At 42.2% G+C, this 18,621-nt stretch overlaps 1 protein-coding gene across 1 annotated transcript; it reads left to right on the top strand.

The window, feature by feature from the left end:
• Positions 1–37: 37 nt before the first annotated feature.
• LOC139550695 (glutamine synthetase) lies at positions 38–3,188 on the top strand. Its single transcript, XM_071361774.1, has 7 exons — positions 38–162; positions 628–812; positions 961–1,122; positions 1,220–1,366; positions 1,477–1,604; positions 1,721–1,920; positions 2,130–3,188. Exons 2-7 carry the CDS (start codon positions 647–649, stop codon positions 2,440–2,442), a joined length of 1,116 nt encoding a protein of 371 aa, XP_071217875.1. The 5' UTR covers positions 38–162; positions 628–646; the 3' UTR covers positions 2,443–3,188.
• Positions 3,189–18,621: the final 15,433 nt, after the last annotated feature.

The raw sequence follows: 18,621 nt of genomic DNA on the forward strand, positions 1-18,621 counted from the left end.
CTCTGACCAATCAAAGACTCCGAGCTCCAACTCTCTTGTTATAAATTGAACTGAAACAAGAGGTCGAAGCTAGAATGAAAGAACAACTATCGGGATATCTTTTAACATTATATTGGACTTGCCAGTCCTTTAAATTTTATTTAAAATTTCTCGTTTTTCCAGGTAATTTTCTATTTATTCCTTATGATATAGCTACTACATACCTTTTTTACTTGACCTATTATATTGTAGCCAAGTTATTTGGAAATGCTTTTTTTTTTGTAAGATTAGTGAAGTTTGTGGTGTCTTTCCTAATGTATTGATATCCTCTCTCTGATGCTGTGTTAGGTTCATTGTTCTGTAAATTATGAAGGAAATGTGCGATGTAATATTAGAATTGCAATAGTGTGTAGCCATGACTACAGTGTGTGGTGTTTCAGCAATCCCCAGAAGACCCAAGAGGTAGTTTTAGTTTAAATCAATGTCAATCTTCGCTTGCGTGCTTTGATTCGTTTTGGAACAATACACAACCCTGTCTCCGAACGCGCTGTTATGCAACATGTTTATTCAACGAAATCAATGCTGGTCAAGTAAGCGGCTGCTTTGATGTAGTCTCATCATACCTGTCTTTTCGTCGTCATTTCTTAGGTGTTTTATAACAAACAAGATGGCTATGTCCGCCAGCGCCGAACTGAGTAAGGCTGTTAAACAGCAGTACATGGAACTCCCTCAGGGAGACAAAGTCCAAGTCATGTACGTCTGGATCGATGGAACCGGAGAGGGACTCCGCTGCAAAACCAGAACGCTGGATTCGGAGCCCAAGAGCATCGAGGGTATGCAATAATTAGAACGGAAGGGTTTAATTTTTTCTTTGTTGGTTGGCATTTGAGTTCTGGGGGTTGTAGGCATAATTTATTTTGTAGCCTACCTAGTTGTTTTGACTGACTTGCGTTAACTAAATAATTTGCTTTGATTCTATAGAACTGCCGGAATGGAACTTTGATGGCTCCAGCACCTACCAGTCTGAGGGCTCAAACAGTGATATGTATTTGATTCCTTCTGCAATGTTCAGAGATCCCTTCCGCAAAGACCCCAACAAATTGGTATTGTGTGAAGTGCTGAAGTACAACCACAAGCCTGCAGGTAACCTAGAATTATTGGTGTGCAGTGGTCTTGCTAAGGTTGCTTTTATTTAAACTTTTTTGCTTTAGTGTCTAATATGGGTACATTTATTTAACAGAAACCAACCTTCGTTTGACGTGTAAGAAAGTCATGGACATGGTTGAGAACCAGGTCCCTTGGTTTGGCATGGAGCAAGAGTACACAATCCTAGGCACTGATGGACACCCATTCGGCTGGCCCAACAACGGCTTCCCTGGCCCACAAGGTAAAGACCCATCATAGTGATCTTTGACTGACCTTATACAACTTGCTATCCCAGCAAATGCATTAGTTTGTGAAATATCTGAATTGTTATTTAACCATGTTTCTCTATAGGTCCCTATTATTGTGGAGTGGGATCTGACAAGGCCTATGGTAGAGATATTGTGGAAGCCCACTATAGAGCCTGTCTGTATGCTGGGGTCATGATCTGTGGCACCAATGCTGAAGTAATGCCTGCACAGGTGAGCTCAAATCCTGTTTTACAATTTGGCGTTTCTGTGATTGCATAGGATCCGCCAATAGAAAAGACTGACTCATAAGACTCTCGCACTCAAACACTTGTTTTGTCTATTTTTAGTGGGAGTTCCAGGTTGGTCCTTGTGAAGGCATCAACATGGGTGATCACCTCTGGGTGGCTCGCTTCATCCTCCACCGGGTGTGTGAGGACTTTGGCGTGGTGGCCTCATTTGACCCCAAGCCTATCCCTGGGAACTGGAACGGTGCTGGCTGCCACACCAATTTCAGCACCAAAGAGATGCGGGAAGAAGGCGGGTTGAAGTGAGTACTGGATCATATCAAGATGCAGTCATGCAAGGTTTAATGAGAAATTGGCATGCATCATTTGTTTGTTCAATAGCACCCAATCTGTATGTCTTTTGGATATTGAATTAAGCCAGACTTATTTGAATGTTCTCTAGGTAATGAAAATGCTACTGACCCACCTGTCTACTTTCCTGTGTTTTAATTTAATTATCTTTCCTGCTCAGGGCCATTGAGGAGTCCATTGAGAGGCTGGGGAAGAGGCATAGCTACCACATCCGCGCCTATGACCCTAAAGGGGGGCTTGACAACGCCCGTCGCCTCACCGGCCACCATGAAACCTCCAACATCCACGAGTTCTCTGCTGGCGTAGCCAACCGTGGCGCCAGTATCCGCATCCCTCGCACCGTGGGCCAGGAGAAGAAGGGCTACTTCGAGGACCGCCGCCCGTCGGCCAATTGCGACCCGTATGCCGTGACGGAGGCACTGATCCGCACCTGTTTGCTCAGCGAGGAGGGAGATGAACCTGTGGACTATTAGACCCAACGAGATCCACTGCTCTCTGGACTTAGTCCCCTTCCCCTCACCCTCTCATTTTTCTTTTAAATGGCTGAAATGTCAAACTAGTACTGTATTTGTAATTTTTATTTTCCACTGAAATTATTCTAACCTTGTACTTTTATGTAGCTTAAAGTTGGCTGGTCAACTTAACATGGAATTAAATCTGGTGTTAACATATGGGGGGAGGGAAAGAGAATGTCTGACAGGGTATTGTCTTTCCCCTCTTGTGGTGGTTTTCTAGTGGGGAGTATTTGTAACGTAACTGTTTTTAAGTTCTCATTTGGTCTATTTCCCTGCAGTCTGTTGACTTGACATGATCTAAAGCACATATTGACACTGAAGACTAGGCCTGGGTGGCATGTCATTTTCTTAATAAAACCTATGGCTAGTTTGTGTACTTTATGTATGTTGACCTGCCTTTTAAACTATGTACTGTTTCAATGTTAACTATAACTAGGAAGTGTATTTAAATGGCAACATTTATGTCTCCAGATTTGACACATTCCTGGATCATGTTGTATGGTACACTTTAGATGTCTGGCTCCAAATACTGTTGTCTTTTACATTCGGATCCGTCTTGCCAATTGTAGAGTTCCTATAAGACTCATGAAGGAGTTTTATCCTTTTTTGTTAACTGATATACTGTTATGCACCTGATTTGGTAAAAGCTGCATTTGCTGAACCTGGTTTTTGTTTTTTACATTTAAACCTTTATTTTACCACAACTTTGACTGTTTTTAATTCTTGTCTCAAAACCAGTTTGCCAAAATTTGGCATGTAGGACTAATGCGACGGTATAGCATAACCAGGTCATTTCGGAAGTGAAATCCTAAGGTCATCCAAGTTCCTTTGACGAAATTCCTCTAATTGCATGAAATTCCCACTGAGCGCAAAACTGGAAGTGCCCTACGCTGGCTGACTGAGGAAAGGGTCTCTGGTGGACACTATTGCAGTTAACACATTGAGAAAGGGGGGGGAAAAACACTAGGGTATTCTCTGGCATTGATGCCCCGGAACATGATCACCGTAATTGAATCCAGATTAATAGTCTTAAAATATTTCACACCAGCACATGCACAAGGGAGACTTCAATTTTCAATCAAGATGAATCTGGGATCATAAGCTTAAATCTGGACTGTACCTGCTCTAGACCATAAGTGTTAGTGTGGTGTGAATAGTGTTGCGTATTGGGCTACAGCTGGCCATGTTGCTGTTTCACGCAATGGGTGTCACAGAATATTTCCCCGCTACATTGAGATTTAAAACTGAAAGGAGTAAAGGACTGCGTTGTAAAAAATCAATCTTCCCCTGTCAGTGCTGGTAATATCACACCTGTGAACAAGACTAGAAAACATCCAATATAACCGGTCATACACGTGCTCACGCTCAAATGTGAGCGTTGCCTGACAAGTTAATCACCAAGTGGCAGGCAGCTGCCTACTATTTACTGTATGTTGGCGCTGATTTCTTTGGCATCCCATAACAACATAGTTTCACAGACCATAGCTAATTATTTTTTGAGTAACGAGTTTACTTTGTGTTAGGGCTGGAATAGATTGTATGTGGTGTCCTTGCGAGACTGATTTTCTGTCTGAGGGGTGAGGGTATTCCTTGCATGTCTTAGGTCATGTGTGGAGAATAGGGCTAGAGATATTGTATCAAGGAAGGGCTCCTCCGACAAAGCAGCCTTGTCCTCCGGCATGGTAGCAGACCTGGAGGTTGAACTTCCCTTTCAACATTGTATGACTTGATTATGTTAAATTTAGCCTCGGAAGCCCAGGCCATGTGAGACTATGTTCAACTCTACCCTAGTGTCACAGTTTGGTCGTTCCACGAAATGAGTGTCTTTTGTGTCCCTTTGCTATTTTAAGTTGAAACATGCACACATGTTGAAATTTAAAATCCTTTTATATTAAATGAAGTGTCCTTTAACATAGACCACATGGAAAATTCAATAAATGAGATTTTAACACGAATAAAGACTTGCTAAAGTGCCAAAATTCAGAATTTGACATGTCCCTCTAAGCATCCTCTGACTTTTAAGCCCCTTAACGCTAACGTTTCTCAAAGTTTTTACCATCATTGTAAAGCATGGTGAAACTATTCATTTTTACATATTTTTCAAAAGAAACATTGAACATCAAATCAAATACAATTTTATTGGACACATGCGCCGAATACAATAGGTGTAGACTTTACAGTGAAATGCTTACTTATAAGCCCATTCCCAACAGTGCAGAGTTAAAAAGTAAGACAAATATTTGCTTTAAAAAAAGTACAAAATATTAACACAAAAACAATGAGGCTATATACAAGCACTATCAGTACCGAGTCAATGTGCAGGGGTACGAGGTAGTTGAGGTAATACAGTATGTACATGTGGGTAGGGTAAAAGGGACTAGGTAATCAGGACATATAATAAACAGAGCAGCAGCGTATGTAGAGTGAGTGAGTGAGTGAATGAGTGAGTGAGTGAGTGAGTGAGTGAGTGAGTGAGTGAGTGAGTGAGTGAGTGAGTGAGGGGGTGTGAGGGAGCGTGCGTGCGTGCGTGCGTGTTGGAGTTTTAGTGTAGTATGTGTGAGTGTGTGGGTAGGGTCTAGTGAGTGTGCATAGAGCCAGTGCAAGGGAGTCGGTGCTAAACAATTTAGATGAATACATAATAATTAATGAATACATAATAATGATAATGAAATAATGAATACATAATTTCAGGGTAGCCATTTAATTAACTGTTCAGCAGTCTTATGGTTTGGGGGTAGAAGGTGTTCATGTGCCTTTTGGTCCCAGACTTGGCACTCCAGAACTGCTTACCGTGCAGTAGCAGAGAGAACAGTCTATGACTTCGTTGGAGTCGTGACAACTTTTTATGGCCTTCTGACACCGCTTGGTATAGAGGTCCTGGATGGCAGGGAGTTCAGCTACAGTGATGTATGGGGCCGTATACCCTCTGTAGCTCCTTGCTTGGATACCGAGAACTTTTTAGAGGATCTGAGGTCCATTCCAAATTTCTTCAGCCTCCTGAGGGGGAAGAGGCATTGTTGTGCCCTCTTCACGACTGTGTTGGTGTTTTTGGACCATGATAGGTCCTTAGTGATGTGGACACCGAGGAACTTGAAGCTCTCGACTCGCTCTACCACAGACATCGATGTGAATGGGGGAATATTCGGCCCTCCGTTCCTGTAGTCCACGATAAGCTCCTTTGTCTTACCCATGTTGAGAGAGAGGTTGTTGTTCTGGCACCACACTGCGAGGTCTCTTGTCTTCCTCCCTATAGGCTGCTTCATTGTCGTCTGTGATCAAGCCTACCACGTCGTGTCGTTGGCAAATTTAATGATGGTGTTGGAGATGTGCGTGGCCACACAGTGGGAGGTGAACAGGGAGTACAGGAGGGGACTGAGCACGCACACCTAAGGGATCCTGGTGTTGAGGGTCAGCTAGGCGAATGTGTTGTTGCCTAACCTCACCACCTGAGGCCGGCCCGTCAGGAAGTCAAGGATCTAGTTGCAAAGGGAGGTGTTCAGTCCCAGGGTCCTTAGCTTAGTGATGAGCTTGGAGGGCACTATGGTATTAAACGCTGAGCTGTAGTCAATGAACAGCATTCTCACATAGGGGGATTTCTTATAAGCGTCTGGATTAGTGTCCTGCTCCTTGAAAGCGGAAGCTCTAGCCTTTAGCTCAGTGTGGATGTTTCCTGTAATCCATGACTTCTTGTTTGGATATGTACTTATAGTCACTTTGGGGACAACGTTGTCAATGTACTTATTAACGAAGACGTGAATGATGTGATAAACTCCTCAATACCATTTGGATGAATCCCGGAATATTTTCCAGTCTGTGCGAGCAAAACAGTGCTGTAGCTTAGCATCAGCTTCATCGGACCACTTCCGTATTGAGCATCCGTATCTAATAGTCAAATCTTAGTGTAAAGCAGGTGAGCTGGTTCTACACTTTCTGGCCATTTTCTTGTGTTTTGTAGTGGAAAACTGAGCAGGTCGAGCGTAACACGTCAACTCTGTTTTTTTTGTGAAGCTTGCATTCAATTTCCCCTCCCTGTTGCACACAACAAGCTTCCATTTCCCCTGTCACAAGGGGATTTATGGCTGATTTAAGATGAAGTCGTCGACCCTGTAACAGTCAACCCTGGCACATGACACTTAATAGAAACATACGATATCCTGGGGGTTAGAGCGTTGGGCCAGTACCCAGAAGGTTGCTGGATCGAATCTCTGAGCTGACAAGATAAAAATCTGCCATTCTGCTCCTGAGCAAGGCAGGTATCCCACTGTTCCCTGGGCGCCGAAGACGTGGATGTCGATTAAGGCAGCCCCCCGCACCTCTCGGATTCAGAGGGGTTGAGTTAAATGCGGAAGACACATTTCAGTTGTACAACTGACTGACGAGGTATCCCCCTTTCCCTATATATATCCTATATACTGTATATTTTTTAATTTAGCCTCTTGAGATTGGAAAACTAGTTTTTTTATGAAGTTGAACATGTGCTCTTTATGATAGAATGTTAAAATGAGGTGAAATCCAATGTATTTTTTACGAAGTTACCCAGTTACTGATCAAATCAAGTTAAATGTATTTATATAGCCCTTCTTACATCAGTTGATATCTCAAAGTGCTGTACAGAAACCCAGCCTAAAACCCCAAACAGCAAGCAATGCATGTGTAGAAGCACAGTGGCTAGGAAAATCTCCCTAGAAAGGCCCAAACCTAGGAAGAAACCTAGAGAGGAACCAGGCTATGAGGGGTGGCCAGTCCTCTTCTGGCTGTGCCGGGTGGAGATTATAACATAACATGGCCAAGATGTTCAAATGTTCATAAATGACCAGCATGGTCAAATAATAATAATCACAGTAGTTGTCGAGGGTGCAACAGGTCAGCACCTCAGGAGTAAATGTCAGTTGGCTTTTCATAGCCGATCATTGAGAGTATCTCTACCGCTCCTGCTGTCTCTAGAGAGTTAAAAACAGCAGGTCTGGGACAGGTAGCACATCCGGTGAACAGGTCAGGGTTCCATAGCCGCAGGCAGAACAGTTGAAACTGGAGCAGCAGCACGGCCAGGTGGACTGGGGACAGCAAGGAGTCTTCATGCCAGGTAGTCCTGAGGCATGGTCCTAGGGCTCAGGTCCTCCGAGAGAGAGAAAGAAAGAAAGAAAGAGAGAAAGAGAGAATTAGAGAGAGCATACTTAAATTCACATAGGACACCGGATAAGACAGGAGAAATACTCCAGATATAACAGACTGACCCTAGCCCCCCGACACATAAACTACTACAGCATAAATACTGGAGGCTGAGACAGGAGGGGTTAGGAGACACTGTGACCCATGCGAGGGGATTTGTACTACTATCTGTACTTACTGGTGGCACAGACGCTGTTTCATCCTTTCCTACACTGAAATTACCCTTGCCTAATGATTGCGTCTGAAGCTGGGCTTGCAGCACAGCTATCCTCGCCGTAAGGTGATCATTCTCCTGTATATTATGAGTACAGCGACTGCAATTAGAAGGCATCATGTTAATGTTACTACTTAGCTTCGGCTGGTGGAGGTCCTGACGAACCACGTCCAGATAAAGTGTCCGGAGTGAAAAAGATGAATGAAAAAATAAATAAAAAGTTGAGTGAGGGAAAAACAAAAAATATAAATGGTAATTAAAAAGTAAAAAACGTAAAGTTGTCAGGTAGCAAAGTAAGGTTAGCAACAAGACGCACAGCAGCACGTAAACAAGTCTGCAAGTTGTGACCGGAAATCTGATCCACATTTGATTTGATAATGAATTTGTACAACCTACTAGGTATCCCCCTTTCCCTATGTATATGTTTTTTTAAATTTAGCCTCTTGAGAATGGAAAACTAGTTTTTTTAATGAAGTTGAACATGTGCTCTTTATGATAGAATGTTAAAATGAGGTGAAATCCAAAGTAGTTTTTTTTACGAAGTTACCCAGTTACTGATCCACATTTGATTTGATCATGAATAGGAGGGTGCTCATATTTGTCCTACTCCACATGTGTATTGGAAATGTGTTTTTTGCATAGCCCAACTTCTCCTGAGAAACAGAAACAGATATCAACAGATTCTTTCCTCTCACCTTTTCAGCATGGGGATTCAAATCCCAAAGCTCTAACCACTAGGTTACCTGACTGCTCCACTGATAACATCTTCATAATATTATGTCATCCTCTTCAATGTTTGTATATCTATTTAAGCTCCTTCTAGGACTTGGGGGAAATGCCGAATTATCCTACTGATCTCTCTGCTGAGCTTGCAGCGGCAGCCTGTGTTTCCGCTGATTCATCACTGTCCCCTCCCTTGGCTAGACTGGACCAGAACCAATAAGTATTTTAGCCAAGGAAGATGTCAGTCAGTCACGTGGTAGAACAATGTGTTTACTCTGTAAGGGAACAAGGGGGGATTTTTTCCCCTGGAGGTGCAGCAAAAATCGACACTTCACAGGACATAAATATTGACTTAGCCTGTCCTCCTCCCTCTGCTGCCTGCCTGCCTGCTGGGAAGGGAGTGCTGGCAAGTTTTGTTGTCGGACCTTTAACCTACATCCTATCTGGCCCTACAACAGAAAAGTTACAAAGTGTACTGATTGGCTCAGTCAGAAGCAAGTCAGCCAATCATAAAGTAGAAAGCAGGTCACTACAAAGAAAAGTTGGCTGGCAAATTCCCTAGTCATGTACTTTACCTTTGTCATGTTGTTCTTGGCATTTTCCCCCCAAAATAAAAAAAGAAGGCCCTGCACCAAAGCAGGGGCATATGAATTACCCTTATTCTGTTTCAAAATGCTTCCTTAAACGGAAGCAAACGTTACAAAATGGGGAGGGACCTACCTGAATTTGTTTTGCAACTGTTTAGACTAATGATTACACCCCATATCTTGTGCTTGTATGTTTTATATCAAAGTGTTTTTGCTGCCTTTACTAGACTGTCAAATCAGTACCACAAGCATTAGAAATGCAATGTTTTGAAGTTTTCCTACACTTTATTAATCTTCAGGTACCATCAAAAATGCATTCTAGGACATCTTTGTTGACACAGGCCCCACCCCATTCTGGAGAGAAAATGAATCAAAACAAAAATGTCTGTATACCTTGGAAATGACTGACGTTTTCTGGGGTTTTACAAGAGCACAACAGAATGGCTCTATACCAGGCTGTGTCAGAGGAAGGCACTAAAAACTGTCAAAGACTCCAGCCACAGAAGTCATAGACTGCTCTCTCTGCTAGCGCACAGCAAGCAGTACTGGAGCGCCAAGTCAGTGACCAAAAGGCACCTGAACACCTTCTACCCCCAAGCCATAAGACTGCTGAACAGTTAATCAAATGCCTAGCGGACTATTTACATTGACCCCCTTTATTATTTATTCATCTTAATTGTTTTGCACTGGACTCTCTTGCACTGGCTCTATGCACACTCACTAGACTCTACCCACACACTCCAGTAACCACACACACACACACACATGCACGCACGCACGCACGCACGCACGCACGCACGCACGCACGCACGCACGCACACACACAAAACGCACACACACATGCATATTGACACATTTTCACACTTCACACAGGCTGCTGCTACTCTGTTTATTATATCCTGATCAGTGGTGTAAAGTTCTTAAGTAAAAATACTTTGAAGTACTACTTAAGTAGTTTTTTGGGGTATCTGTACTTTACTTTACTATATTTTTTTACTACTTTGCTTTTACTTCACTACATTATTTAAGAAAATATGATACTTTTTACTCCGTACATTGACCTTGACACCCAAAAGTACTTGTTACATTTCGAATGCTTAGCAGGACAGGAAAATGGTTAAATCTACGCCCTTATCAACAGAACATCCCTGGTCATCACTACTGACTCTGATCTGGTGGACTCACTAAACACACAGGGTTCATTTGTAAATAATGTCTGAGTGTTGGAGTGTGCCCCTGGCTATCCATACATTTTTAAAAAACAAGAAAATGGTGCCATCTGGTTTGCTTAATATAAGAAATTTGAAATCATTTATACTTTTACTTTCACTTTTGATACTTAAGTATATTTTAGCAATTACATTTACTTTTGATACTTAAGTATATATTTAAACCAAATACGTTTAGACTTTTACTTAAGTAGAATTTTACTGGGTGAATTCTAGTTTTACTTGAGTAATTTTCTATTAAGGTATCTTTATTTTTACTAACTTTTTCCACCACTGATTCTGATTGTCTAGTCACTTTTACCCCTACCCACATGTGCATACTGCATTACCTCAATTACTTCAACTACCTCGTACCCCTGAACATTGTCTCGGTACTGATACTCGTATAAAGCCTCATTAATGTCTTTATTGTGCTACTATTTCCTTTTTTTATTCAGCAAATATTTGTCTTACTTTTAAACTCTGCATTGTTGGGAATGGGCTCGTAATTAAATATTTCATGGTAAAGTCTACACCTGTTGTATTCGGCGGATGTGACCAATAAAACCTTTGGATTTGATTGTGATTTAAGTATGTCCTGTTCACTTCCCATGTTTTACAATCCAATTCAGAATATACAGTTACCTCAGAATCAATGGACTAAGGAGGAATAAGATAAAATGCCACCATATAAGTACATTGCAAGCATCAAGCATTGCATTTACAGTTAACCAGCTATCCGCCACCCCACTATTAAGTCTGATCCCCTTAGCATAAGTACAATTCAAATGGTGGAGGAATTCAATGCAATAGAGTAATTGATACATTTGCATCAACAATCCTTGCCTTAGAATAACTCCTATTCAACATGGCAAGATGCAATTGCTTTGTGGAAGGAACAATGTCTGTATTGCTGGTAACACATCCTTCCATCTAACCCATGCATGTCTAGCGGTTTTCTAGTTTGTGCTGGTTATGCTCTCTTACCTAACAGAAAGAGGGTGTGTAGGCAGGGGAGGGGATGGGGGATATCTACATTTCTGTTTACAGTGTCACTAAGCAAGCCCCTTGGTTGGACAGCAGCCATACCACCGCCATTCAAATGTCCATCCCACCACACCCCCTTCTTGAGAGCTAAATTAGGGGATCCTTGCATATAAAATCCCAGTAGCCTCTTCCCTGAGAAACTGGAGCCACGCAGAGAGGGAGCTGCTTGGACAAAGGACGAGGAGGGATGGTGCTGCTTTGTTGCTATGACGACCACCGGAATGTACAGGCTTGGTCGAGATGGTTCTTGTATGGACTGGGAGGCAAGAGCAGTGGGGTGGGGTGAGAAAAAAAACATCCTTGTTATGTAACATGGAGAAAAAAGAACAGGATCAGGTCTTCCAAATAGGACCTTGTACAATACCCGCAGGAATAGCCCGTTTCATGCAATTATTTGTCAGTGTAGATTTCCTCTCCACCTTGCCCTTTATTGGCATAGTGTCAGTGTTAAAAACAGCATATCGTTGCACTTAGAGCCATCAGAGCCATCAATCAGCTGTGTTGAAGCTCTGCCAATCGTCTCTCTGCATTGCATTGCATGTTAAAAACACTCTGGCCATTGTGTAACACACATTATGCCAGTACAATCCAGTGCTTCACTGTTTCCACTCAAATGCACAGTGAGTCAGAAGTCAAGATAATAAACATTTGATGACATACTGTACGTTAGCTGTAAACCAGGTTAGACATAGAATCGTGTGATATAGACATTGAAAAAGAGAGAAGAGAAAATAGATGGAATTAATATGATTCTGCAGAGCACCATGTGGCAGAAATAGACCAAATGCAGACTAGGCAAGGAATGTTTCTGTCTTGGCAAGGGATCCATATAATCCTATTAAGAGAAAGCAGCGTACATTTAAGGGGCGTTTGAAGAGAGGGATTTGCCGCATTCCCCTCTCTGTCTGAGCCCTGTATGACTGGGCACATATTTCATACAGATCTGCTATCTTAATTTGATCACTCTCTTGTCACAGATAATTTTCCTGTGCAGTTTGTAATTTACACTTTAAAATGTCAGACTTGATTTGCCCTAATGAAAAATGTATTCAGGGCAGGTGGGGCAGAGCTTGCCTGTTTCCCATGTTATTTTGGCATTAATACGAGTCACGTATCAGTTTGCAAACAATTAAAAATATATACATATATCATTGAGTTAATAAAGCTGCATACGAACATGCTCTGTTTTGTTTTCTTGAGTAATGCAGCTCCAAAATGCAGGTGTTTCAGCCTAGCTCAGTGCTTTCTGTGGTTGCGCTGTGATTGGCTCAGTGTTCTGTCGCTCATGGGGACACTACGTCATGGCCAAGTAGTTTGTCACCGTTACAGGGCAATTCATGTATTGTTTAGTGTTGTGTTGTGTAGTGGATTTGCTGGCATGCATCCCACTTTCTTTTTTCCCCCCACCAAAATGTACATGCTAAAATTGCCACTGCTATTTAGTCCATGTTCACCAGGTCCGGTACACACTCATACACACACATCATTCCCTGTATGACATCACATCATGCCCTGTATGACTGGGCACATATTTCATACAGATATGCTAACATGCATTCACATGTAGGTACTATACATACAAGCACGCACATGTATACACATGTACATGGAATCACATCTACCAACACATGCATGGGCACATACTGTAGGTGGAAATAAACAAGACAGAACCCTCATACAGCAGACACACATTCTCACAAAGAGAGACAGAGGCGGCACTCTGCACGCTAGAAGCCGCCTGATTGGTTGAGCATTGTGGTGTGATTGGACTGATGCTAATAGGCCACGCTCACTCACCTGCACCAGGATTGGCCAAACCATTATGTATGACACAGTGACACAATTTTCACTAGGCTACAGTTCGTAGACTACTGAGAGATACAGTTTCTTTGTCCCTGTTTGACTGAGAGGGTGCAGTGTGGTTAGTGCAACCAGTGTGGTTAGTGCAACCAGTGTGGTTAGTGCAACCAGTGTGGTTAGTGCAACCAGTGTGGTTAGTGGTTAGTGCAACGTTTATTACGCCTCGAATAGTGAAAGTGACTTTCAAAACCATTGGAACAAATTAGGGTTGGAGAGAGGGTTTGAAGTGTACTTGACTTACCTACACTCTTAGAAAAAAGGGTTCCATGAGGGTCCTTCGGCTGTATTCAAAGTAGGAGAACCCTTTTTGGTTCCAGGTAGCACCGTTTTGGGCTACATGGAACCCAAAAGGGTTCTACCTGGAACCAAAGTGGTTTTACCTAGAACCTAAAAAGGTTCTTCAAAGCGTTCTCCTATGGTGACAGCTGAAGAACAGTTTTTTGTTCTAGATAGCAAATTACTTTCTGAGAGTCTAGGACACATACTATCTTCTCAGATTAGAATGGACATCAATGGGGACGACACAAACATGCTGACTATGCACACCATTAGGCCGCTATCAGAACATACTGTGGGTTAATGACAAATGGAAGCTACACTCCTAGAAAAAAGGGCTCCAAAAGGATTCTTTGGCTGTCCCCATAAGAGAACCGTTTTAGTTTCAAGTAGAACTCTTTTGGGTTCCATGTAGAACCCGCTGTGGAAAGAGTGGAGCCAAACAAACAGCCTTGGTCCAAGATAGACAACCACTAAACACTGGCCAAATGGGTAAGTGGAAACTATTGTAAATCAGAGCACGCTAGCTAGCCCCATGCCTGAAGTTCCACAGCATGCCGACTGGGTTCTCTCCTGTCCTGACCTACAGTAATAACTCAGCAGAAACGTTGAACCCTGTTTCACATGAGACTGTCACCCTCCCTACTGTACAGGTTCCATTCTAAATCATTGGAATAAGATCTGTTTTGACCACATTCACTGTGAGGTATGTGCTGTGTTCACTGTGAGGTATGTGCTGTGTTCACTGTGAGGTATGTGCTGTGTTCACTGTGAGGTATGTGCTGTGTTCACTGTGAGGTATGTGCTGTGTTCACTGTGAGGTATGTGCTGTGTTCACTGTGAGGTATGTGCTGTGTTCACTGTGAGGTATGTGCTGTGTTCACTGTGAGGTATGTGCTCAAATCAAATCAAACTTTATTTGTCACATGCGCCGAATACAACACGTGTATGCTTACTTAGTAAATGCTTACTTAGAAGGCCTTAACCAACAGTGCAGTTCAAGAAGAGTTAGCAAAATAACAATAACAATAACGAGGCTATATACAGGGGGCACCGGTACCGAGTCAGTGTGCGGGGGTACAGGTTAGTTGAGGTAATTTGTACGTGTAGGTAGGGATGAAGTGACTATGCATAGATAATAAACAATGACTAGCAGCAGTGTACACAAAGGGGGGGGGGGGTCAATGTAAACAGTCCAGTGGCGATTTTAATAATTGTTCAGCAGTCTTAGAAGCTGTTGAGGAGCCTTTTGGTCCTAGACTTGACGCTCCGGTACCGCATGCCGTGCGGTAGCTGAGAAAACAATCTATAACTGTGTGACTGGAGTCTCTGACAATTTTATGGCCTTTCCTCTGACACCACCTATTATATAGGTCCTGGGTGGCAGGAAGTTTGGCTCCAGTGATGTACTGGGCCGTACGCACTACCCTCTGTAGGGCCTTACGGTCAGATGCTGAGCAGTTGCAATACCAGGCGGTGATGCAACCGGTCAGGATGCTATCGATGGTGCAGCTAGAACCTTTTGAGGATCTGGGGACCCATGCCAAATCTTTTCAGTCTCCTGAGGGGGAATTTTTTGTTGTTGTGCCCTCTTCACGACTGTCTTGCTATGTTTGGACCATGATAGTTCGATAGTTCATGATAGTGCTGTGTTCACTGTGGGGTATGTGCTGTGTTCACTATGAGATATGTGCTGTGTTCACTGTGAGGTATGTGCTGTGTTCACTATGAGATATGTGCTGTGTTCACTGTGAGGTATGTGCTGTGTTCACTATGAGATATGTGCTGTGTTCACTGTGAGGTATGTGCTGTGTTCACTGTTAGGTATGTGCTTTGCTCTCGGTGTATCAAAGTCATAATGAAATGACAAATGCTCTCCTTTAGCCCAGGCTTTGTTGTAAGAACAACAGATCTGTGTGATCACCCTCTCCGTAGCCAATGTGAGTAAGACCTTTAAACAACTTAACATTCACAAGGCCGCAGGGCCAGACGGATTACCCGAACGCGTACTCAGAGCATACGCTGACCAGCTGGCATGTGTATTCACTGACATTTTCAATCTCTCCCTGACCTAGTCTGTAATACCTACATGTTTCAAGCAGAACACCATAGTCCCTGTGCCCAAGAATGCCAAGGTAACCTGTCTAAATAACTATCGCCTCGTAGTACTCACATCTGTAGCTATAAAATGCTTTGAAAGGCTGGTCATGGCTCACAACACCATCATCCCAGACACCCTGGACCCACTCCAATTCATATACCGCCACTACAGATCCACAGAAGACACAATCACTATTGCACTCCACACTGCCCTTTCCCATCTGAACACCTAGTTATATGTACATATCTATCTCAATTACCTCGTGCCCCTGCACATCGACTCAGTACTGGTAACCCGTGTATATAGCCAAGTTATTATTACTTTTATTAATACGTGTTTTACTTTTCTGTTATTTCTCTATTGTATTTTTCTCTGTATTGTTGGGAAGCGCACGTAAGTAAGCGTTTCACTGTTACTCTACACCTGTTGTTTACCAAGCATGTAAACAGCATACAAGTATTTTTGGTATGTGAGCAATGATTTACTCTAACTACTTTCTTCAGTAAGGTTGTGAAGACTCTGTTGAAAGTCTATATAAATGGCATGCAAATGTAGTTTATGTACAACTATTTTGCTGAGCATGACCTATAACTGTAAGGCTGCGTCAGAGTTCAGCTGGTTCACGATACATGGCACATAGCTACGCTTCTAAGCCATAAATACCCAGTTGCATTGGTGAGATTAATGCACTGATATAGAGCACATGTTTTATTTAACAGAGTCTGGCTGTATGGAGAGAGTTTTCTTGTGAGAAATAGCTCAGTCATGAACTATTCTACCGCTAGGCTGGCTCCATTCACAAAGTCTTCCCCTCTCCCGGTTGAAGTCAGTCTTCTGCTGTTTTTAACTACAGGGGTCCTTTTTTCAGTCACATAACAATGAAAAAAAGCACCCCCTTTCTTTCTAACTGTATGTCCCATAATAGTGGAATTTTCCATGGACTAAAGGATAGGCGCTAGACCAGAGCTGGCGCAAAACCATTCATTGGATAGATTTTCTATGTAGATGTTTTTGAGGTGTTGGGTTTCAGATTTAGAGCTGCTTTGACAGAAGTTACCCATTGGGCACAAACTGGTTGAATCAACTTTGTTTCTACATCATTTCAACAGATAAAATCAACGTGTTGACGTTAAATCAATATGGAAAACTGATTCGATTTGTAAAAAGTCATCAACGTAAAGGGATTTCAGTCATCTTTGTCTTTTTTTAGGTGAAAAGTTTTCACCTAAATTTTCACCTACATCCAATGACATGGTTAGAATTGTTGTTGATTTCACATTGAATACACGTTAGTTGACAACTCAATCAAATGTAAATCAAAATTAGACATTGAAATTACATCTGTGCCCAGTGGGTAGTAACCCGCAGGTTGGAATTTATTGTCATGAACTTGCCCTGAAGGCAGCTCTGCAGTGTGGTCACTAGCTGGCACAACCAGAAAGTCATAAAATCAGATTTTAAACTAAACCTAACCTTAACCACACTTTAACCACACTGCTAACCCTAATCTAATGCCATTTTTGTTTTCATGAAATTGTACGATATAGCCAATTTTGACTTTACAGCTGGTCAATGGCGATTTTAGCATGTACATCTTGGTGGGGCAAAAAAATTTAATGTGGGATGCATGCCAGCAAAGTCACTACACAACACAACACTAAGCAATACATTAATTGCACTATAACGGTGACAAACGTTGCCCACAAACTGTTAAGGCCTACATAATGTTGTCCCAACAGCAGAGTACCAACACCTTACCACTGCTAAACCTGGCTTTCAGCTGGCAGTGAAACAGTTCATTCAGCCTCATTTACTGCCTTTTAAAAAAACATAGCTGATATGGCTGACTTGCTTAAACAAATGTGGTTTCCAATGACAATTGAGATGTACAAATTATGGCATAAGGGGACGACAAGCGGATAAGAGGCAATCCGTAATTTCGATTAAGACATTAATGAGCAAGCGACAACGGACGTAGTCAATATAACTATTTGTGCAGCACTTTTGAAATGTACAGCGGCAGAATTCAGAACATGGGCCGTTCTTACAGTGTGCTCCCTGTACCAGTCAGAACCATGGGATAAACAAATGGGGCATATTAACAGACAATGAAAGCTCTTACAATATTCGATGATTACATTTCTCTAAATCAGGTTATAGGCTATTTGTGCACCACCAAGTCAGAACAGTAGGCGAAATTAAGAGGTGAAAATAGACCAATTTATTAGGGTGAGGCACATCGAACGCCGTTTGGGTTTTTGCGTGTGAAAAAAGATACACGTCATATAATATTATTTGAAGCGTTAAATAAGCTTTTCATTTGACACGTCAAATAACACCATTTTATTATAGAATGTTATGTGTACTGAATTTGCAAGTGCAAGCCAAGCACCACAACTACTAAAGTTATGTGTTTACAATACCGCGTTGATGAAAATAGACCAAATTATTAGGGGGACGGCACATGGGCTACAAACAGCTTACTACACAACATACACTTAGTATTACTTTCTCAGCTACAGTATACATTTCTCCCTGGCATATTACATCATTTATGCAGCAGCATATAAGACATTTTTGGACTCACCTTGTGAAGGTGTAGCAGTGGTCCTTTTTGGGCAAATTTTGTCATCAAACTTTGTCATCAAAGTCTGGCATTCTCTGGATTTATGGTGGGAACTCCATTGAATAGTAGGCTAACGTTAGTGGTTTCTTTGCAAGGTTTGCAGTTAGCCACTGATTCCTTCCAAACATCCCATTGTTGAATTTGCAATTTCCAATGGTCGATAACCACCGATATGTTTTTATCTATAATTTCTCTTCATTATTTCTCTTCATATGACAAGGATTAAAAAGGATTTGCCAGTAGATTGTCAACTTGATTACAACTGATGATGACTGCTAGCTAAGACTTTGAATGTAAGATGTTGACATGATCAGTCCAATCAAAGC

The sequence above is a fragment of the Salvelinus alpinus genome, chromosome 23, assembly GCF_045679555.1.
Source record: "Salvelinus alpinus chromosome 23, SLU_Salpinus.1, whole genome shotgun sequence".
Lineage (NCBI taxonomy): Eukaryota > Metazoa > Chordata > Actinopteri > Salmoniformes > Salmonidae > Salvelinus > Salvelinus alpinus.

Excerpts from the sequence above, each read along its gene's own strand:
- LOC139550695 (XM_071361774.1), top strand. The coding sequence starts at position 647 with ATGGCTATGTCCGCCAGCGCCGAACTGAGTAAGGCTGTTAAACAGCAG. Across the intron at positions 813-960 it reads GGAGCCCAAGAGCATCGAGG|AACTGCCGGAATGGAACTTT; the intron begins GTATGCAATAAT and ends TTGATTCTATAG. Across the intron at positions 1,921-2,129 it reads CGGGAAGAAGGCGGGTTGAA|GGCCATTGAGGAGTCCATTG; the intron begins GTGAGTACTGGA and ends TTTCCTGCTCAG.